We start from the raw sequence: 23,956 nt of genomic DNA on the forward strand, positions 1-23,956 counted from the left end.
CTGCCTCTTGCTGTTTCAATGCTTGTAACCATATTTGTTGTGTCATTATGTCAGTGACATGCATGGTTTAGGGTGTTTAGCGTTATAAGATGGGCATCATATTTCAGTTGTTTATAACCCAGGATCGAACCTGGAATTACCCCAGTTCACATGTTTATAATTTTCTAGAAGTGTCAGACATGGAGGCATAACTCAGCAGGTTAGAGAGGTACAGGAAAGGAAAGATAATCTAGTCAAGAACAGAGAACAAAGAAATTCATATGGATTGTGTAGGAAATAGATAATTAAAGTATGGTCATATTGGTCATATGGTCACAGGTGCTTTAAACTGAGGTATGCAACTTCAGAAAATTTTTATTTTCATTCCAAAGCCCAGACCTTCTGTAGTTATTATTTTCTAATTGCTCCCTTGTTATAGAATGGTTTTGTTGTAAGTATCTGCTCATTACAAGCAGAGATAAAAGACTAACTGTAGAGGCTACATCTGGTATGAAATACTGAATTGCATTTCTCACATTAGAAGTGTCCTTAACAGTTGGGCTAATTAAAGATAAAATCATGTCCTTATGATAAATATTTATAATTGAAAATCTGGCACTTGTAAATATGTATTACTACTGTGCAAAGTTAAACCATACTTGTAAGCTGCATGTGTAAGAAATCCTGCTAGACCATGGGTTTTTTAAGAGCATCACAAGAACTGTTGTCCTTGAAAATGTGATTTTGGTCACAGTGAAAACCAACTCAGCTGAGAGCAGAGTTTAGGATTTAAGCAGAGATACCTTTCTGAAGGTGTATTGGAATAACTTCTGCAAGTTAAGCCAAAGTTGTCAAGCTCTGTCTCTTCCACATGCAGACATTAAGTACAGAAAAATCCCGTGTGCAAGAGCTGTGAAAGAGCTGACCTGACGTTCTCATCTGTGAGATCTGCTGGAGTCACTCGACTCTGCTGCAAGAAATGCATATTCAGCTTTTAAGGATTTTACAGTGCTGATATAAATAGGTTTCCTCTTAGCATTGTAGGGAAAATAAAGAAATAGTAATTGTCTAGCCAAAAAATCTGGTCTGCAAGTCATGTGTCTTTGACAAACATAGCAAGCAGCAAAGCAAACAAAGCTAAACAAAGCAGCAAATTAAGTTTTCAAATCAGGCAGTTTATGTAATAGAAGACCTGCTTTTTCTTGCATACCTCATTCCAGTAAAATTTTCTTAGGACATTAAATATTTTTTCTATGACCTGAAAAGTATGTATATTTTTGGTGAGCTATATACAGTCTTTTAAACACTTTTTGTCCTTAGAACCATCACTGACACACTGAGCATTACTTATATTAGGTAATACAATATAGCAATAAATGTTTCTTAATGGCACAAATCAACTAAAGCATTTAAGGAAATGTCTAAACATGTTTAGCAGCTCTGTTGAATAAAACCTAAATTAATAGATGGTTTTTCACCAACAGGGTTGAAAAGAGATCTTGTTTCACAGTTAGATTAAGAATATGTTGTCTATGTAGCTGAGATGCATCTTAAAGAAAATAACTAGACCAGAGATAGAAATATACAGAAGGAAATTCCCTACAGTCTTCAGCTTTTTTTAATTAAAAAGCTTTAAATTCATCCAAGTGTCTTCAAAGCAATTTTTCAGATGTGGTTAAAAGTATTTAATGTGCACATAGGGGCAAAAATAACAACCTAACTTCATTAAATGGTATATTTTTTCATTATATTTGTGACTGGAGGTGCTGTAACTTCTAACACCTTTACTCATTAAAAGTGTGTGATATATCTACATTCTCCTCTTAGAAATGTTGTGACAGGAGAGCAGTGTTAAAAGAAGAAGAAGCTCTCAGAACATCCACAGCTGAGATATATTTGAGCACAGAATTAAAGCATGGAGTGTTGAAAGCTGTTGTTTCTAAAATTTACCAGACAACATATGCTATGTTTCATTATTTTCTTTGTTGTGTAATCAGAGTTGACAGGGGAGTAATATTTTCATCTTCCTGCCATTGAGACCTCGATTTTGGCAAAGCCCATACATTGAGTGAGTAATCTCATTGCTTATGTGTCAGTATTTAAGATAATTTAAATACTCTCAACTTCAGTGATTTAGATCAACCTCTTTCAAGATTGCAATTATGAACTTATGGCCCAGGTAGAGTGACCACATTTGATATATTCTATGTAAGAAATTTCCCAGGTATGGTACTGGAAATCTTGCATGGACATACACAAACATAGATTTTTAAAATTGTTTTCCAGAAATTCAGCAGCAAATTCAATACACATATATTCTGTAAGGACATTAAGTGATATTTTTTCTTAGAAAAAAATTTTAAATTAGTTTTATCCACTGGACTAAAGCTTCTTCTTGATCCTTAGAGCACACAGCAATCCAGGACTGTTTGGGGTTTGTTCCAGCTCTGTGAGAAAGCATCACATTCAAATGGAAAAAAGTAGGAATTCACAACGAACTTGAAGAACAGTGACCTTCTAGAGACAGGACCTCTAAAGGCTTATTTAGACCAGTGCTCTAATTAGGTGATCTGGAATCACCCTCTGGCTATGCCTGTTTTTTCTCCCCTTATTATATAGGAAAAATAAGTGACACCAAGATCCTTCTCTACGTAGCTCCATTTAGTATTGTCTTACAGAAAGTAGCTTTCAACATCAATATACTTTTCAAAATAATATTTGGTCTCCTACTTACACTGACCAACTGACCACCAGCCACACCAAACTCCTGATTCTTTTGGCTACAATTTGGCTACAATTTTGGCAAATTTAAGGCAGAGGTTTCCTGCATATTTGCAGGATAATGTTTGCAAACAAGAGTGCATGGGGTATTTCTATTGAGATGCTTATAGAGCTGTGCAATGTAAATTCTAATTACTCAGTTCTCTTTTATTCATACAGCTCTTCTGAGGAGGAACAACAGAGAGCTTCAAAAGGGCTACACAAAATAATTCTGTGTGCTACTGAGAGCTGACCAAAGAGCTTATGAAAGAGAGGATGTTGTTCCCCAATACTTACCAGTGGGACTGTTTCCTTCTTCTGGTACTCTGTTGGGAAATTATGGGGTTTGTTGTTTTTTATAACAGAGTCTGAGAGCTGGCTGAGCAGTGAGCAGTTAACAGTGCTGTCACTGATGCTTTCACATCTTTCTTTGCTGCTGTAACACCTGCTTGGCAGATGAGGCAATGGGAGCACTCTGAAATTGCAATGAGATAAAATCAATTCTATTCCGCTGAAGAGATTTTGTTTTCAAAGACTTCTAAATATTATTATTCCTTGTGTAGCACTGGAGTCTTGAAAAGATGAGATACACCACGTGCCCGGGGAGGAAAAAAGGTGCAGCAAAAAATGCCTATGGTTAATGTGGCACTTGTAGGGAAGCTGAAAGAACATCATTTTGGAGTGCAAAATTGTTGAGAGAACAGGTATTACTCTTGAACCGACCACATTGTTCAGCACTTCAGACAGCAGCTGTACTCTGCAAGTGAAAGGGAGGAAGAAAAGCCAGTTTGTGCCTGAAACTCCAGGGAAAATGTTCAGATCACTTTATCCATATGACTTAAATGGTTGTATTTGCCAGAAACACTGCCTTTTACAAAATACCTGTGTACTGTAACCTGTGTGGGGGTGTACACACATCTCAGAGTAGCATCTCCCTGTGCCTGGATACTTACTTGGTTCTCCTCTCTTTGAAAACTGACAGGATACCAGAGTGCTGATAGCATTCAGATCCTCCAATACAATTTAATGTCTTTACAGAACTGCCTCTCCACCTTTTTGCTTCTGCTTTGGCTCTACTGGTGCTCCTCCCTAGCTCCTGCACTTTTGGGGACAAATGTATCCAGGATCAGCTTTTTCTAGTCTGTTCTCTTTCTTCAGTCCTTGACTGAGAAACAGATTTGTGTGGTGACCCAGGGATTTTTGGATAAACATAACTATATTTAAAATCTAATTTTATCATTAAACTTGAACAGCTAACTGAAAAGCAGAGTAATGGGAGAAGAGTGAGGGTCTCAATAGCCCAGTCTCCTGCTGCTCCCACTCCCCAAACTCTTGTGAAGGGCACAGGATAGAAAAGTGCATAATGGTATTTTTTTCCAGGCCTCTTCCCACCCCCAAGATTTTTTCTTTTGAGGACTTGCTGTATCATATTAATGTTACCAACATAATGCAATTTAGTGATTCCTCTCTAGATTTGTTCAGTTGATTTGTGAAAACTGCCAGTTTTCACAATGATCTGCATGTGGGAATTTCATGTTTCACAGCTCTCTGAAGAAATGCTGCCTTTTGTTTGCTGTGAACTTCACCTGCAGTCTGGGTGGAGAGCCATCAACCAGTACATGAAATGCAGTGAACATTGATTCATGTCTGCAGTTACTGTAAAAAATAGTTCATTAATCAGCACTTAAAGGTGACAATCTGAACCATGTGATGAATTTCATAGTTCAGTCAGAACCACTTTTTTTCCCCAATTTCTCTACAGAGAGCATGGGAAGAGAGGCAAGGTCTGTACTGTACCCATTACATATTTATTATGTCATTCATATTGCACTAATTTAGCCTTCTCCTTCTTCTACAGTCTCATTTGCTTTTGCTGAGAAAAGCATTTATTTAATTGAAGGCTCAGTCTAAATAAAGCATGCTACTGATTGCCTATGCTGATTATTCCAGGCATTCTCCTCCTAATTTGGAAAATCTACTTGCTTTTCTTCGGTTTATTTTTATGTTGGTAATTTTTTCCTATATTTTTACTCTGTCCATAGTGCTGGGTTGAGCAGTTTGATTTCCAGCTGAGGTGAGGTCTCTCACATTTTGGACACAGCAAAGTTGCCTCAAAAATGGGGTTTGTACATTTGGAACTAGAGCTGGAAAACAGCTTCTTCTGAATTCAGGGGGTTTGGAATCAAGCCATAGAAGTGAGTGTAATTACAGAAATTGGAGTCAGACACCCCTGGAATTTAAACTAGCTCAAGTCTGAATTGCAACCCAATATTATCTGATTATGTGAGGAAAACTTTCCCAGGTATGTTTCTTTGGGATTTTCAAGGTAAACCTGGATGCATTGTTTTCCACCCTGTCTCTGCAACTCAGTTTCCCTACAGACTGGGCTCAGCCTGTATTTCTTGAATTAAACTAGAAAATAGTAAATTTTTCACGAAGTTAAGAGGTGTTACCTGTTTCACAAAATCATACTGTTGCATGTTACAGAATACACCTGTTTGTTTAATAAAGCAAAGAGATGATTTGGCTGGCATTTCTTGTTTAAAATGAGACACTAACATGATTTAACTATTCCTGAAATAGAAAGGCTGAATAGAAAAGTTATGGCTGTTTGTTTGGCCACACAGAGAAGAAAGGCCAGAGTCCCCTTTCTTCCTGGGGAGTTGAAAACATGCCCAGTCTTCCATGTCCTTACATTTTTCTAAGCTACAGAAGACAGCAGTAGAGTCCCAAGTTAAGGGAACTTGGGAGTCTGGGAATTCCAGGACTGCAGTTGCACAATAAGCTCCAACAGGGATGTTCTCACCCAGGGGAACGAGACACAGCGAAATGCCTTTGTTCTCTTACAGTGCAATTGCATCAAAATCGTGCTGACCCTTTTCCCTGGTGCCACAGAAGGGTTTTTCTGAGTGATAAATGATAATTTGTAGAAGGATTATGCTGCACTTTCAAAATTCTGTAAAATAATCTCAGCTTCTCCGGCTAACAGACAAACTGCCTCCTGCACAACACTCAGTTGTAGTTTGTTTTGTGTAATGAATTATTTTCTCACCTGGTTCTTGTCAGGAATAAAATCAACAGTATGCTAACAACAATAGCTAAAGTTTTCTTCTCATTTTCTTCAGTATCTCCAGGGCTGAAAAAGGTGCTGATTGTTCCAGTTAGGACTTGGTTTCTTTCAGAACATTTCTCTGCTTTAGGTTGCTTGGGAACTCAGAAGTGCTGTAAGATGGCCACAGTTACAGAGAATAATCTCTATAAAATCAGAGCTGCTGCAGCCTGTGAGGATGTGATGGTTGTACACAGGCAGCTGCTTCTGAGCCTGCTTTGATCCCTTGGATCTCCTGATCCTTTTCAGTGCACATCCAGAGCAGACCTCAGACACCTTTCCCTGTCAGGCAGTGAGGCAGTGGAACAGTAGCTGTTACACCCTCTCTGTAAGAAAAGGACAGGGTAATCCTTTTAATACATTGTGCTGCTGTGGGTCACAGAGCCTCGAGAGAGAACCAAGAGAGAAAGTGAAAATAGGAAATGGTAAAAATTGTTAAAAATTGTCCAACTTCCCGAAGCTGATAAAGTGAGGAAGATGCAAATCAACAAGAGCTTGGTGAACCTCTGCTACTTATTTGGAGAGCTGGCTTTAGAAAGCAGACACAGAAAATGAGAGGGGAGGAAAGTCTTCAGAGGCACTTTTGAATTTCCTTTTGAAAAATATCTGCAGTAGAAACCATGAGTCAAGTGTTCCTAATGTGATATTGACTTGGAAAAAGGTATCCAAATTAAAATAGGAACTTAGTTTGAAATTTTATTAAAATCAAGTTGTGCTGTAAAGATTCTGCCTATGAAACAGGTAGCATCAAAGGCAGAATGCTAAACTGCATGAGCTGGTAACTCCCCAGCACTCCCCTCTTACCTTGCCTCAGCCCCAAGGGCCATAATGCAGTCTCTGAATCAGCATAAAACCAAAGTGTTTATGTGCTTTTTTCATGGCTGAGCTGATTAAAAGTGAAAGGCTTATCAACATATTTAAGTATTACCTCTCATCACATGACTCTCTAACAATCCTTGTTTGGGTTTGTTGTTACATCATGAATAATTTTTGCTAAGTAGGTTGCTCTGGGCTCAAAGAACTTGAACCAAAATAGGTATTTCATTCTTTAGTAGGGATGCATTATTCTGAAGGGAAAAATAGTTATCATCAGATCTTTGGAAAAGGAAAACCTTTTTGTCTTTTAGATTTAGCTTTTTCAGATCAGAAATAAAAAGGAAATTTTGTGCTTGATCAGAAAGTGATGGTAAATTGGGTGGCAGGAGAACAGCTTTGGTTTGCTAAAATCAGAAGCAATTCCTGTATCTTAACCTTTTTTACAAAGACATTGACTTTTTTCACATTTTGACTGATTGTTAAAAGTCATGTTTGGTAGCAGGCATGAAGCTCAGTGGGTTTAGATGTTTTCTTGACCCAAGTAAAGTTTTAGCACAGAGAGAACAAGACCTGGTACCCAGCACTGGGTGAAGCCTGCTCTGTATCTCTGGCTTCCAGTCCTGTCCTGATCAAAAAATTGATTTGGCAGTTCAGACCTTTTTTCCTTAGCAGATACTCTGGAATCTGTGTCATGTTAAGCAGTCTGACATCAGATGATGATGATGATGATCACAGATGCAGGATGTGTGGATTGTTTTGCCTTTTTTTTTAGTGTAACTGTCTGCACAGATTTTTACTTTATTCTGATTTAAATCCATTTTTTCTTTAATGAATAATCCATTAGGTATGAATAGTGTCTTGCAGTAATGGATCCAGCTTTTTTTAGTAAATGGATACTGTGAAACCTCCAGTCACATTTAAATTCAAATAACTGTGTATTTCATAAAAAATGAAATAATGAATGCTTGTGAAGGTGCTGTTCTTTGGACATTTATTTACACAGGAGTTCTTTAGTATTTCATACAGCTTTTATATCAGCTGCTGTTTAAGAACCCAATGATAAAACACAAATCACTGCTCCACCTTTTTTTCTTCTGCTGTAGTGGGAAGGGACTGGATGTTTCAGTGTATAACTGGATGCATTTTACTGACCTGGGATAAAGTGGGCTATAAAAACAAGGTCTGCCAGGACACTGTTCTTTCCTCACAGAGTTGGGGGGGAAGGGGTGGGGGTGTCTGTTGCTAGCAACTTGGCATTATTACTTCAGAAAAACATCTGAAATTAATAAATTAAATTTGAGTGCAAACATCTCTAAGATTCGTTTTATGTTAAAGATCAAAAGCAAGAGCAAAGTAAATTGCCTGCTTGTCATCCTGGTGTTACTGCAGTGACTGGTTCAGCTTTCCTCCTTGTGCTAGCTCCCAGAGTGGGTGCAGCACAGCTGAAAGTGCTCCTGCAGAAAAACCCCATCAGTGAGCCTCCATCAGCCCCCAGCAGTGCCTGTTTGTGTCCTTGTTCAAGGTGTAACATCCTGGAACCCAGCAATAATGAGTTCGTAGTAGCACTAGCACTAAAGGGTATCTGAAAACTAAAGTCTGAGCAAAATGTTTTACTGATGTGTGTCTCTGTCTAGGATGGGTTTCTCAAAATTATTCCTTGAATTATGAGGCAAGTGGAACGTTTGTTTTCTTTAGCATAACTACAGTTCCTTTATAACTTTTGTATCCTCTGTCCTTCTACTTACACTTAGGGTTTGGTTTACCAAATGATGACATAAAGCTCTGGCTTCTTTTCCTCTTTTCAATCAAAATGTCAAATTCTCTGGATGTTGGGAAGATGCTACTTTAGGACACAGATTCTTCCAGTAAAAAGAGAGAACTTAATTCCCTTCCAAAGTACCTATTTCTGTTACTAAAAGTGTGTCACATGGGTTTGCACCTCACCAAGAGTTTATGATTCTTACTTGTTCTTAATTTTTTCCATAGACTAAAGTAGTTCTGCTTACCCAGAGAAAAAGTGGAAAATACTGAAGAGGCCTTGTTACCTTGTTACAGTAGCAGCATCACTGACTTTTGTATTCCACCACTGCCTTTTGAGGGACTCTAGCTGGGTTTCTCCCAAGATGTAAAACACTTCAGCGGTTTTGCTGGGTGCCAGCAAGCTCCCAGAGTTGTCCTGCAGTGTTTGTCACCTCATGCAGCAGCCAGAGTGGTTCCACTGCAGGATAATCAGTCCTGAGACACTGAAACAGGGGAGCAGACAGGCTGGAGCTGACAAGGCCTGGTACCACTGCTCAGTGACCAGGTGGCTTCATTCTCTCTTTTCCATATTGACTCATTTGCTGTTTGAGAAGGGCTTGGATTTGAAATATGAAACCCCATGTAGCTCTTACCAGACACACAGCAGAATAATTTATATTTTGCTTTCCAAGTTGCTTAATTTTTAACTATACTTTGAGCCAAGTTTATATATTTTATATCAGTCTTCAGATCACTCACTCCTACAAAAGCAAAGGATTGATGTTAGCCAGCTGTCTTAAGATGGGTTCACCTACTTCCTTTTTCACTTTATCTCTGTGAAAGAGGTCTAAATCTACTGCAGGAGAAAATGTGGACGTTTTTTCTGGCTAGAGAAATAAGGATTTCCATGTGAAGTTGCAGCATGTTCCTCATTACAGCTCTCTGGCTTTAAATTGCCTCTGCTATTTTCCAGGATTTCTGCTGTCTGAAGGCAAAATCAGTTGCTGCTAGCTTTTTATTTTTTAAATGTCATTTAAGGTTGTAATGTCTCACAAATTCCCCTCTCTGGCCTGCCAACAAAATTTCCACTATTTTTAGTCATCTGATCCAGTAATTTTTCTATTGCACAACAGTATAAAGTGGCATTGGGTGCAGCTTCAGGAAGCTGTAAGAGTCTGGACCACGGGTCTAAGGACCAAGCATGCCAAAACATAATCCCAAATCTTGTTTGTAAAACTAGCTATTTATGCTAACTCCACATTTCCATTTAAAATAAAACATACACTACCTTAAATTAGCAGGAAAACTGATGAGATTTTTGTTACCAAACTCTGAATGCTGTTCAGTGTGTTGCTCAGCTATGGGCAGAGCTTGGAAAGGCTAAATGGCAAAGGAAGGTGGAATAAGCTGAGAATGAAAAGCTTTGTCCAGGGCAGAATGTTCTCTCCCAGGGAGGAAGCTGCATTCTCAACTCTTGTGAGGGGATTTCCTCTCTTTGACAGGAAAGAGAAGTACTTAGCAACAAGATGATGTTTGGTTTTTTTACTCAGACTCAAGGTGTCATCATTTTGTAGTAATAAAAGCATTTTGTTAAAATTTATCAGATATAGGGAGATGAAGTCAATCTGTTTTGCAGCATGAATCTGATTTGTAAAGACAATCAAAAAGGCCATTCAGAGAAACAAGTAGAGCTTCTACCCATTTCTTTGTTTATGTTTGCAAGACAGCAGAAACAAAAAGTAGAAATTACTGGTTTGGAGGTGAGGATGACATAATTCATTTAATTTCAAATTGTTTCAAAGTTTCTGTAAAAACTCCATATTTTTTACTCCAATGAAGTCTAAAATATAAGTAATCTGTTTTTTTGGTGTTTTTCTTAAAAAAAAGGAAACAGAACAGCCTTAAGTCATTAAAAATAGAGAGGGATCAGAGTCACCTGCCTTGTTTGTCCCCATACATGATAAATGTTAATTCATGTCATTCCAAGCCTGACTCTTGCAGATGTCAATCTTTCCTTTCCTGGCTGCTCCTCTTTCTCTCCCTCTTCTTAAAACTTCTGCTTTATTAGATTTCTTTGATGTACCTGGCTCTGGTTCCATCTTGATACCCTCAATGTCTTGTGAAATGACTACAACTTACCTTCTCATGTGTGTTTCTTGTTTGTCTTGCCTCTTTAGTTTTTTTAAGGTCATTGGCCTTGGGTGTAGAGGTTTAAGCTCTCCTTGGGACATTTTCTTCATGCTAATTGACAAATACAGCTCTGCTCTCTTTGCCTTTCAGCCAGTGTTTCAGTCATTCTCTGGGCAGGGATCTCATTTTAATCAGCTGTTTCTGGACTGTCCCTTCTTTCTAGGCAAAGGAGTGGGGAGACAGCAAACACACCTTGCAGTGGGCATAAAGAGCTCACAGTCCAGTCACCCTAAACACAGCTGGTGGAGCACAAAGTTTGATTAATTATTTATTACTATTAGAATACTGTTTACTGCTTAATATGCTGTTTACTAATTATTTGTTGAAAATGCAAGTTTGGGTAAATGTTTTAGTTTCAACTTTATGCTTAATGAGCCATTAAAGAAGGAAGGTAAATCTGACACCTGTAATGTGCTAACTAAATATAAACTCTGTCTTTTGGTTTTTTTTCTTTACCAGGCATTAGAGCTGTATTTTCTGGGCATTACCACAGGAATGCTGGAGGGTCCTACAAAGGCCTGGAAATGGTGGTGTCATCAGCTATAGGATGTCAGCTGGGAAAGGATACACATGGCCTTCGGGTGGTGGTTGTGACAGAGGAGAAGGTGGTGCACAGATACTACAGCTTAACTGACCTGGGCAGCCATGGCATTGAGAAGGAGCTGCTGGATATGATTGCTAAGCAAAAGTAGGCTGTGTCAAAAGAGATTTTTCTGTTAGATAAATGTAAACAGTTTCCTAAAGTTTCCCCAAGCAGAACTCAGATTTCTGACTGCAGTGTCCCAGAACAGGTCTCAGTTTGTTGTTGTCCTAAATAACAAGGAAGCTGTTGACATGTTTTTCTTTTTGAAAATGAGACCTATGAGGAATATGGGAGAAGAGCAGAGCTAATATGGTAATGTGTGATTCAAAAGTACAGTTCTGAGAATTTCACTTTGCTCCTAGGTAATAATTTCCTATTACAGAGAAACTGGTGTCTGTATAACCCTTTAACTTGAGAGGGTATTTCAAAACCAGTAAATTTAGTAATTTCTGTTACCTTCTGGACAATGTAAATGGGGGACATTTTACAGAAAAAAATCTCAAAAAATGTGAAATTAGCAGGCTACTGCTGAATTTTAGCAATTTTTGTATCATATCCTCTTACATTGGTGTCATATTTTCTCCCATTTCCCATGCTTTATTTTCTTAGCTCTTCAGAGCCAGGAGCAATAGGAGACCAAACACATTCTGGTTTGCAGTCACAGCTTGGGTTTCTGTAATATCTGTTAAAAAGTTTTATATAACGTTATATAGTTTTATAGTTTCCATTATATAGTTTTATATAATGAAAAGTCTGTAAATGAGGCTGATATAAATGTCACTGACAGAAACTAAGGGTGAAACAACTACTTCCATTTTGAAATTTCACTGCCATTCAATTAGCACATATCCTGGCTCTAGCTATGGAAGTTGCAATAATTGCATGGGGAGAATATTCTGTACAGAATACTTTAATCAGAAGTCACTTTGTTGATTCCTAGACAAACTTTGATTTCCAAATGCAATGTAGAGTGCCTTACTGTAAGGCAATACAGAATACTACAGAATATTGAAAATCCTAAAAAGTGTGTTTTCTTCTGCAATAAGTCTTAAAAAAAATTTATAAAATAGTTTACATGCTGCAATCCACCTCTGTTTTTAGCAAGTGTTTCTAATTTGTTGCAAATAAATTCTTCATGTAATTAAGTCATAGCTGTTGGGGTTTTTAAGTATTTAGTTGAACACATTACAATCCGTGCCATGGGTTATCTGGAACTGGAGCTGGTGCAGCTTTGGCACCTGAAGAGGGAGGAACACAGAGAGCACCATTAATGCATTCTGTCCTGTTTTATGTATGTACTCACACACAACACTGTTCCCTAGAGGGTATTACAGGTATTTAAACACGGTGAAAGGTAGGAAATGCTGTGCTGAAGAGTCAGTTTAATTACATTTTAGTTACAACAGTTTATCAAGGAGTCTCCTTCAAGCCTGATTTATGGAACTGCTGAGACTGTAAAATCACCTTTGCCTTGCAGCAAGTGGCTTTACCTGCACCAGGACAGGCCCACCTGGGGACTGCAGCCCCATGGCAGCAGCTTGAGCAGAGGTAATGTTGGATTCAGAGAGAAAGGAGGTGATTTTGCTTTTATTCTCCAGCTGCTTTTGCTTAGCTGAATGTTTTCACAGTCTCATTTTCAGTAGAATGTGGAAAATGAGAGAACATTTTGTAGCTATATAATACAATCATGGGAAGGATATTTAACCATAGTTTGTGCTGGACATTTCTGTATGTAGTAAAAAGTTACAAAAATAAGCTGAAAATGTGATTTTTTACCAGCATAAATGACAAATTATGTTTCCTCACTTTTCTTAGTGTAATTAGCTGGTTAAGAATTAATACTGATGCTTTAGCTAATTTGAAATGGCAGAGGTTCTTGCTGTCACTATGCCTCATCTTGTTTATGTCAAGAAAAATAAAATATGTTAAATGATGAAACAATTCACCCATGGAGACCCTAATTATAATTTAAAACAACATCTTTTGATGTTGAGGACATTATTTTGGTACTTCCAGCAGGGTTGGTAATTGTAACTCCCTGTCACTTGCCTTTAAAGCAAGATGTCACTCACAGTTCAAAGTGCTGAGGAAACAAGAGAGCATGGGACTCCTCCCTTTGCTGTGGGCTTGAGGCTGGACAGAGATTAAAAAACATCAAGTGACCCAGTTCATTTTGGTTTCTCTTAGGCTGCTAAAAGGATGAGATAAACTTGGATGTCTCTTATTAAATGAGGAAAATTCACATTAGAACAGCAGAGGAACCTGTGAAGGTAACCAAATACTACTGTAATTAAGTACAGTCTGAGGGGAGACTTGTGAACATGAGGCAAATGACTGAAAACAAAGTTTTTGAGAGAAATACTGGTTTTCCAGCTTCAATGTAAGCAAATTTAAGAACACACTATTTCTGAACCTTTCCAAACAGTCATTAAGACATAGTACACTCTGTTTGCCTACTGCCTGCCTTTAGTGCATTTGGGTCCAGCATCTCATCTTGCAGGTTTTAACAGAGGTAATATTTTTATAGAGCCAGAGTATTCAGCTCCTGGAGATTAGAGACGGAAATTAAACGCCTGATGTCTCATTAAAAATCACATTTTACACTGGCAGAAGTAAAGTCTCCCCTGGCACCCCTATTTGCAGACAGCCTGTGCCATGGTCACTGCTTGATGGTTCCTTTCTTACCTCAGCTCAGCTCCTTGGTTCCCAGTGTCTGGTGTTCCCAGACATTATCCTCAGCTGGTTTTATTCTGCTGTGAGAAACTGAAGACACATCTAACATAAGCAAATCAAACAGCAGCAGGAAAACCTAAACATTTCCCTGCTTCACAGGGCCCAGGTCCCCATGTGTGTCATGGCACAAGTGGCTGTGTCACTGCAGCCTCACTCAGTGGGACGGAGCTGCTTCTGTTCATGCCCTCCCTGAGCCTTTCTGTGCAGACTCCAGCTGAGCACAGCAATGTCCTTTAGAGCAAGGGCAACCTTCACACCCCCAGCAGCTCCCAGTGTGCCTGCCAAGCAAACCCTGACATTACCTGGCATCTCAGGAGTCCCATCACCAGGGAGAAAAGCTGATTGGCATCAGAAAATTGTAAAGAGGGAATTTGAACTTCATTAATATTCTGCATTTACCAGGAATGTCTCTGCTGACATGAGACACCAGGTTTCTGGCACATAGGGAAGTGCAAAGCCAGGTGGTTTAGGGTGCAGGCACTGTGCTTGTGGACACTTCTTTGGAAAATAATCCCTAAATAAAACAAAACATATAATAGAGAAGAAGCATTAGACCAACCTATTTAACTAGCTTCTCGCCTAAATAAAATACAACTGTGCAGCAGCAGATACAGAAGGGGTGAAGGGGTGTCCCCAAAAATCCCCCAACACTCACAGAACTCAGGCAGCACAGACAATTCAGAAGCTTTTCAAACAATACAGAAAACACACCCAGCACTTCTCTTCACGAAAAAAAAATTAAAAATAAAAAACTCCAAAAGCAAAACCACAACCCACAACTTAGGGAGCCATTACTTTTTTTTAATTGACATTTTCATTTGTTTCTCTAGAAGTAATTTTCTCCATTAGCACTTTGTCAAATGCAGATAGTTTAGTACATTTCTACTAATAAACACCTTTTTTTTTTTTCCTCTAGGAGACCCATTAAAGCATCATCCTATTTAAATTTATAATGTTGTTATGTCATTTTTAGGCAGCCAGAAATTGAAACATCCATCTTCTAAATATATCCTTATCTTTCTGAGACATTGCTTAGAAAGGTCTAGCATTGTTAAAAAACACAATTTGGCCTTTAAAATTAACCGGCAATGGCATTATCTGTATTCAAATCTTTCTCACCTTCCATATAAAAAGACACAGCAATACAGAAAGACAGCTCATGCTGCTGTAACAACCCAAGATCTACAGCCCTACACAAGGCAAGCTGCCTGTCCAGGGATTTCCTGGGTTGTGTCACCAGCACTCCAGGACCTCCCAAGCCCTTCAATTGTTGGAGCAATTGGAGATGCAGCTGGAGAGATGTGATGTAGCACATGAGCTTTATAGAACAGTACTGTCACCTCCACCTCACCTTCAGTCCTTCTTAGGGATATTTAGAAAGTTATTTGTCATGTTTAGATGTATGATGACTGTAAAATGGTGTAATATTAATAATTTAAACTATTTCATTTTACCACAGTGCCATACAGAAGGTGGAGTGTTTATTACCAAAAATAAACTCCAGCAATAACTGGGATTGCTGTATTCATTCAGTGCATTTCAGCATATTTTGTTGAGACTGCAGATTTCTACATTGTTCTTTAAGGTGTTCTACAACACAACACCATCAACAACAGGACAAAAGAAGAGGATCTATCATTCATGAAAAACACTGGGTTTTATCAGTACACCTCCTCAATGCAGTAAGGATTACAGTTTCAATCACTTTTCCAAGAAAGCAAGGTAAAAGAGAGAAATACCAAAGCATTCTGTCTGTGACCCAATTTGGGAGCTGAGACAGACCAATTATTGCTCAGAGAACAGCATTCCTTTTTACTGTGCAGCAACTTAACCAAGACAATAAATTCATGCATATTTAAAAATAATTCTATTTAAAAACATAGATGCTGCCAATCTTCCCAAAGGACTTTTCATATTCCCTTTATTCAGTACACAGCCATGACAGGAGAACTGTAAAGAAATATTTTGTGAAGTCTATTTCTGAGCCTTGTTTTCCATAGAATTTTGTTTGCTGTGGGTACAAGAGGAGCTAGTATTCTATATGTGGGTCATTCAAAATTAATTCTACATTTTACAGCCTGCACTTCTTATACAAATTAGTTTGTAGTAAAATCAGAGTTGAAGAAAAACTAACAGTTGGACAAAAATAGAGAAACATGAATACATAGCAAGGGGTGAGTCTAAACAATCCAAAGGGGAACAGAACTATGTTAAAATTCACTTTGCAATAAGCTTTTAATGGAAAGAACTTCTAGAAATGTATTGGTTTCACTGTTTTTCTTCTCTGTACACTAGGTAGGCCATGTAGAATTTTCCTATTTTTCTTCTAGAAAAGCAGCTCACAGATTATTTCTAAGCCCTCTATTATCAATGCAGATATCTAACAACTCTCCTTATCCTGAGAAACAATGCAATCCTCATTTATTTCTCATTAAAGATGCATTGTAACACTAATCAGCTAAAGGTATTTTACTTGAAGCTTCTGCAGTTTATTTTTAAGTCTTCAACATGTTAATTGCTTTGCTTTGCCCTTGGGTTACCAGAAATTAAATACAAACACGAAACTTCCTGTGGAAGTAAAGTAAAACCCATGAAATTTCTGTACTCTTACACAACACTACAGCAGTGAAAATTAAAGCATGTACATTTATTGCTTACTATTTCTACTTGATTCTCCCTTCCTCACTCCCCCCTTCTTTCTTTAAATCAGCAGAGTAAATAATTGTTCACCTTGCTGACTTCAATAATTAGTTGCAACTGTTGAACTTCAGGACATTTCCTATTTCTGAGTGTGCTTCTGCTTCCACCTGTGCTCCTGTACTGCACACCCTGGGAGAAAATCCCGTTGCACAGATCATAGAGGCCAGAGAGGATCTGGCTAATCAAGGTCTCTGAGCCTTGAACAGGAGTCTGCAATAATGTATAATTGTCATCCAGTTCAGTGCAGAGAAGGGCTTTAAGTTACTCAAGGTTCTTTTTATTTCCTTCCACATATTCATTAGTAAAAGTCTTGGTGTTTTATGATTTGCAAATGTAGAAAGGGGATTTGTTACAGAATTCAATTATGCAACCTCTGCACTGTATCTGAAGGCAGACTGTCCCTGGATGAACCTGCTGCTGTTCCCAAGTTTCAGGTAAGGAACTGTGGACTCTGGGATCTGTCACCCAGCAGCATTGTCTCAGTGCTTCCCACAGTGGTAGGAGGCAAAAGCCACTTAACTTTGGGACAGTGAGAAATCTCTCAGTTACAGGAGGACCTGCTGATTAGCATTCCCAGTTTTAATTAAATCTGGTGCAGCTACTGCCCTTGGGGACTGAAACATAGTGAAGATATTGTTTTGAAATTAGGACATAGCCTGGCAGAGGCTGAGCAGCAGAGCTGTGGTTGGCTGGAAACCAGGCACACTTAGAGATCTGACAAAGGCTCAGACTCCAGTTCTACAACCAAATCTCCCTTCAGCATGGCCACAGGAATTGACCTCCTGATTTTTAAATAAAGTTCAAGCCATTATTGGATCCTTTAGCATGAGGAACGGTTCAACCCAAGCATTTCTTTGCAGTAAAATTTCTTTGCAGTCTATTAACACTGGAAAGGTTCCCCATTTCTCCTGGGGAGATAATCCTTTCATTACTACTGCTGCCTTCTCTCATTCTCCTCTGGCTGTTGTCACTCTCTGTCTCAAAGATGAGCAAAGCCAGAGCTCCAGGCACACGTTCAGGGCAAGCCTTCATCTCCCAGGTATGCTGTAAATTCTTACTGATCTTCCCACTCAGCTCACTTGTGGTTTTTACCATTTCAACTACCACTACACAAAGGATATTTAATTATTCCTCCTATGAACTCTGAGTGAATGGCATTTTAAGTAAGGTCTGTTAATGAGACAGAGATCAAACTGATGCTTGATGGCAACACTCAGAATTTTTCAGCATAACATTAAAAAATTATCCAGTTCATAGTTCACGCTCAGTAGTAGCATTAGTATTTCCAACACACCACAGACTAACTGGTGAATATTATGCCTATTACAAAATGATAAACAAGAAGGGAATTATTTGGCAAATCTGATCAATTTTTAATTTTAATGAATTTTTAATTTAATATATTTTAAGATAAAAAAACCACTTCTTACCCTGAAAAATATAGAATATAATTAGGACTGTATGCTGATAGTTCTAAAAATGTCATTAAGCATAACAATACTTAATGTAATAATTAATAAGGTTTATTTCTTACCTTCTGAACTTAGAGTTTGCTTAACGTTTGCAATTTTCTTTTGAAGCTCTTTATTTACATTCAACAAGTAGAACATGAATTGCTGCAATATACTTACATTGTATAAGGATATAATATCTTATGTACCTGTTTCTGGGGTGTCTTAATACAGTCTTACAGCTCTGTTCTCAGATATTAATCTCTTTTTCTTCTTAATATCAATGCTAGAAATGCTCCATTACCAGAAGTTTCTATATTAGTGCAGCAAGGAATGTATTTGTAGAAGTAACTCTAAACATCTAAGCAAAGTATTTCCAAATGTTATTTTGTTTTAAAAATACAAAACAAGGTTTTTTAATTATTATGCTGAATGCATGGATCTTTATTATTCTGCACTGACCCATCAGCCCATCTGGGGCTGGAGACGTGAGCTGTCTTCTCTGCAGGAAAACACTGAAGTAGCCTCATACAAGGCCATAGGAAAGAGTTCACCTAAAGAAATTGTAATTAAAAACATCAGTGTTTTCCAGGTTTGGGGTGAAAAATGGCTTCATTGGGAAATCTCTGAGTTAACAAGAACAGTCAAACTAAAACAAAAACAACTTAGAAACAGCATTCTTCAACACAGTAAAACCCTTGCAAATATAGAGCACATCTGTCAGTACCATTTATTTCTCAGCTGGGGAACTCACAGTAGCTTTTCTTCAACATTTATGCTCATCTTTGACTCATTACTTTAATACTACCAGAAAACTAAATTATGTCCAGTGGTTTCATGCGGAAATGGCGTCCAGCTGTGCACAGGGTTTTTTATGGGGTGGAACACTGAAACATCACAAAGGGAACAGGGTAAGCTGAGTTTCCAGGAGGCTCTTGTGCATTCAGACACTAATTATGACAACTTAAATTCAATACAATTATTTTAAATTAACACCTAGGCCCAGAAATAGACAGGAAAATTGTCCAGCTGGCTCTCCACATTCAGAGGCTTAATAAAGAAGCAAGAAGAAGAAAGGATAGACAGGTAGATTTTTTTTTTTTTCATCAAACAACTTTCCCTGACTGAACTCTGTCAGCAAACTGGTACCATGACAGTAACTAATGTACTACTGAATATGTACACTGCACCTTTGTGTCACCTCAGCCCTGAGCAGGTAATATTTCAGTGTTGAGCACTGAACAAGACATGTGACTAATGCATTTTAATGGATTAAAAGCCTTGATAAAAATAACTATTTAGCAAAGAAAGCTTTTTAGTAAAAAAGCCTTATGTGTTTGAATAGTCTTACAGCCTTTGCAAAGTAGAGCCAAATTTCACTCAAAATAAGACTCTAAAAGCCTTCAGAAACATTATTCAAAAACATTTTGATATGCTGGAATTGTTAGCCCCTTTCTAAGTGATGTCAAAGGAGAAGAAATTAAAATCTTTATAATCCTCCAAAATATCCTAATTTCATTACTTGACCTGGTATCAAACTATTTGGAAGAGCTGTATTCAGAAATGTCAGCCTGTCATCATCTCTGCTCCTGGACATTAAGTTTCACCAGGTACATAGTAAAAGTAGCAAAGGTACTGGGTAAATTTGTTATCTAATATTTAGCCCCAAACAAAACATGTGGAAGTATTTCTATTTCCTTAGCCTGCTTCCAAATTAGAACGCTACTACTTTGAACTAAGGCATATCAAATGCTAGGAACATATTTATGTATATGGGTCTAATTAGTGAATTAAATTGTTGAAGCTTCTCTAAAAGCCCTTGTGCTTACTCTAAAGGAATTAGAGCAAGAAGGAACCAGTCAGCATTTCAAATCCTCTGAAGGGCTGGTGTGTTTTTCATTAAAGGCCACTGAAAACAGAATCTAAATAAGGTTTGATATAAAGGTGTAAATTTGAAGTTTACATTTGGTTACAAAGTGCCTTTGAATGCTAAACAAGTTTGGAAATTTCTGATTAGCTGACAATGATCTTATGAGATGTTATGTTCAGAAAATGCATAATTAGAACTCCCCCTCATCTTTACACATAACTTCACTGTGTGTTAACAAAGAGAAGCTCCCAGTGAGGGATGCTTCCAACTGCTCTTGCACTCATCACATGCCTTTGACTTCACTCTCAGCAGCAGGTTTTCCACTTTCTGCTGGATGATGCTGCTTAAAGGCAAACTGGGAGAAAGCAAGCAAAATACTGCTTTGAGATATGAAAAACAGCACAGATCCCCTACTGCCTTCTGCTGCAAACAGAGATGATCTGTTGGGATGACAGGGTGAACTCCTGAAACAAAAAGGAGTCCCTGCCCTTGGGAGAGCTCCAGAGCTGAGGCAATTGATAGAGCTCATTGATCAGTGGCTGGGTTGGGAATTGTGAGGCTGAGCAGTGATCCTGGTGGCACTGCCAGCAGCACAGAGCACTCTCTGTCCAAAGAGCAGTGGAAATTTCTTTTGAAAATGTGTGCACATGGAGGGAGAAAGCATGAAAAAAAGGCCTTTTCATATCTGTGTTCAACACATGCACTTTCTTAATCATACCAGAGTGCTTTAACACACAGCCAGCCTCTTCAACATTACCATGCAGCCCAACACACTCCAGGGACAACTTGTTCAGCTGCCACGATCTTTGCAGAAGGCCCAGCTGAAAGCCTTCACACCATTATTGATTACACTTGCCAATGAGCTACAAATTGCAAAAATCTTTATGAAGCTCTTTCCAACATTTGTCTCAAAAAATGTTGGTCTGATAATTCACCTCTGGCAGACAGCAGTTTTCAGTCAACATTTCCTTTTCTTTCCATTCCAGGTGGTATAATACAACTAAAGAAATCTGGGTGATTGAGTGAGTTGAAAAAAAAATGAAGCATTTGTTCAAAAGACTGAAACTCTCAGTCAAAATGAGGCACAGATTTTAAAAGCAGCAGGAAGCATTAAAATTTCTATGTTACAGAGTACATCTCAGTCATACAAGAAGAATTGCATAAGCTTTTCTACCATTGTGGTGAAAAATAGTTTTTCTTAAATAGAATGGAAGAATTTGTAGCCTGACATTTATTTCTGTGCCAATAGCAAATGTACTCTCAATCTCCCCAAATTCCATCCATCTGAGGGCTGAAGAGACAGGGCAGCACCTCTGGAGGACAATGTGTATGTGTGGTTTCAGAAAGGACAGCAAAACCATTTGGTGGTCCAGAGGATTTACAGTAAATGTTTTTCAAGTTCTGTGTCTGTTGTAGTACTTCTCAAACACACAAACAGAGTACCCTCACTTTTAGTCCTCTACATCAGTTACCTAGTAGCAGATTTGGGGGTGACCAGTGGCAGAAGAGGGTTGCCTGCCTTAGGAAGAAGGAGATTTGCCAGGTATTTTTACAATTATTTTTTTACATTTCATCGACAAATGCTTGATTTTCTTAATGCTGCCCCAGTCAATAACAGACCAGGTTTTCAAAGTCAACTAAGCACCAGCCATCCTTCCTAGTCTCTGTGATTCCATCCCATTTGAGTTTTTCAGTCAAAGCAGGGAAAGGTCCTGGCAATCAATGAGGATGTGATGGACCATGGAGGACTGAGCTACTGCACTGCACATCCTGACACAGCTGCCAGCCTGAGCCAGGCTTGGAAAGCTCCAGCAGCCTCAGTGCTCTGCTGAAAGGAGCAGGAGAACACAGGCTCAGAATCCTGTCTTTAAGATGGTCAGAAACTGCAGTAACCACCTTGTGCTGTGGAGCAAAGGAACAGAATCAAAGTGAGTAATTGCAAGTTATTTTGTCTGCTGATTACAGTTACTTAAGTTCTACAATGCATTATCCGCAGTTATTTAAGATTGGGTTATTTGCACTTTGCAAGGAGACAAGAAAACGGATCTGCATATGAAAGGTGACACTTCTGAAAGCAAATGCTGGCTGGGAGATTTAAATATTTCAAAAATATTTATACATTTCTGCTTTCAAATCCCCATGTTTAGGCACTGAGGTTTTCATCTGAATAGAGACTGACCTGTGGTATCACTGAGTTCACTGAGAATTAAAGGCCAAGAACTCAGGGAAAATTAATTTTGACAACCATCCATTAGGATGAGCCTAACCATTGCCCTCCAAATAGCTTTCTCCTTTGTACATACAAGAGCTGTCAGCATATAGAGCTATCAGAACTGAATATTGAAAAAAAGAAACAGCCTAAGGGGTGCAATAAGAGGCATTAATCTGGAACTCCACTTCTAATCCAACTTAAAGAGTGCTTATGATCATAACTAAATTACAGAATTACTGGGAATTTTTACTACTTTGGACTCTGGAAAAATTAGGCTAGAATAATATTTCAGGGCTCTGTTTTGATATTATCTCACTGATTTGAACTATTCTTAATTTCAACTAATGACAATTTCCCTTGGCTTTTTGAACATTAAAATTAAACTGGGTTACTCTCCTTGTCATAATGATTATATGGAACATAGATTAAGGCAGCCAAATTAACTTGCTTCAGACACACCGATAAATTTCTTAGATTCTTCCTGCACATGCCAGATCATCATCTGACTAATTATGCTTCTACAATGTGCATTGACTGTGATACCTCTTTCATGATGACCAATGAACACTTTTCTCTTTTTTAAATAAAAATGAAATATATGTTATATTTATAGTCAGATCAAGTTTTCAACCCAATAGTGATTGCAAATACAGCAAGCAAAATCATAATACTATATATCAGAGTTTCTGTGCAACACATTAAATCCTGGTATCCTGTGGAGACATAATCACATTAGAGCTCTAAGCACATGTAATACTTCTATTTCTTGACATGCTGGGAAAAAGAAGAAACTTTAGATCATTGAAATTATTTCATATTCGTATACTACCTCTAGAACTATGTCACATGGCAGCAGGTTATACTCTCCTTCACGTTGCTGTTGGGTAGCACATTCATATGCCTACAAGTCTCAAATAAGTAGAGCCACTTCATTTCACTGAATTTCAATAGAAACAAACAAAAAGAAATCCTAAGACTTTCAGGCTCTAAGATGCACTCTCCAGTCCAGGATAAGTGATCCCAAAACTGTGATTCCAGCCTCACATACTCTGTGACAAGTCCTTCTGTAAGCAAGGGTTGTAATGGATATCAACTCCCAAGGGAAGGGTTTAGCAAAGCCCATCAGCAAGCTGAGCAGAAGTGTCCAGGACTGTCTTTCATGGTCAAGGAGTAATAAAGTAGATGTGTCAATAATGTGCTTTGTTAGACAGCTAGTGGCCTGGGAATACCCTGAGAAGGTAAATGAACCAAGGGATGGAATTCAGCACAACTTACCAGAGGTGTGTGTGGGGAGCTGTATCAGGGAGCGTGGCCTCTCCAGGCCTCCATGAACTGTTCTGCCACAGTAAAGAGCTCTCCTACATTGGTGTGCAGGTGCAGAACTCTTCTGGAGGCAGCAAAACATTGCTGCAATATCCCTACTTGTGCATATTTTTGTCTGTAAAGATTTTTAAAAAAATTATTTTCACTTTGTTTCATGCAGGCAGGTACACTTGTTGTACATACAGACACTTGTTAATGTATCAGAGAAAATTTTATTTTGAAAGGGACCTCTGGATGTCATCTACCCAGACCCTGCTCAGAGCATGCACTTAAGCTAAAATAAACACATAACCTCTTCTTCCCTTGACAATCAGCATAAAATATTTATGAAAAATAAAATCTTACTGTGGCACCCTCTAATCGCAGTTCCACTTACTGTTCCATTTTTATTAAAGAAAATACAATGATATCAGAAGTTCAGTGACCTGGCTCCACACTCTGGGTAGCCATGCTATTTTGCAGACAATTTTTTGCTGGTCTTTAAGTTGGC

At 38.4% G+C, this 23,956-nt stretch overlaps 1 protein-coding gene across 2 annotated transcripts in view; it reads left to right on the top strand.

Annotated features, from left to right (window-relative positions):
- The window catches only part of CPPED1 (calcineurin like phosphoesterase domain containing 1), a 40,561-nt gene extending 27,296 nt beyond the window's left edge, over nucleotides 1-13,265 (top strand). The window contains exon 4 of one of the 2 annotated variants that reach the window (XM_058816040.1): nucleotides 11,054-13,265. In XM_058816040.1, the coding sequence (XP_058672023.1) occupies nucleotides 11,054-11,286 (233 nt within the window). In that variant the 3' untranslated portion in view covers nucleotides 11,287-13,265. The remainder of the gene's footprint in view (nucleotides 1-11,053) is intronic. The other variant, XM_058816039.1, reaches the window with a different exon arrangement.
- The last annotated feature ends 10,691 nt before the right edge of the window (nucleotides 13,266-23,956 follow it).

The sequence above is a fragment of the Ammospiza caudacuta genome, chromosome 17 (assembly GCF_027887145.1).
Source record: "Ammospiza caudacuta isolate bAmmCau1 chromosome 17, bAmmCau1.pri, whole genome shotgun sequence".
Classification (NCBI taxonomy): domain Eukaryota; kingdom Metazoa; phylum Chordata; class Aves; order Passeriformes; family Passerellidae; genus Ammospiza; species Ammospiza caudacuta.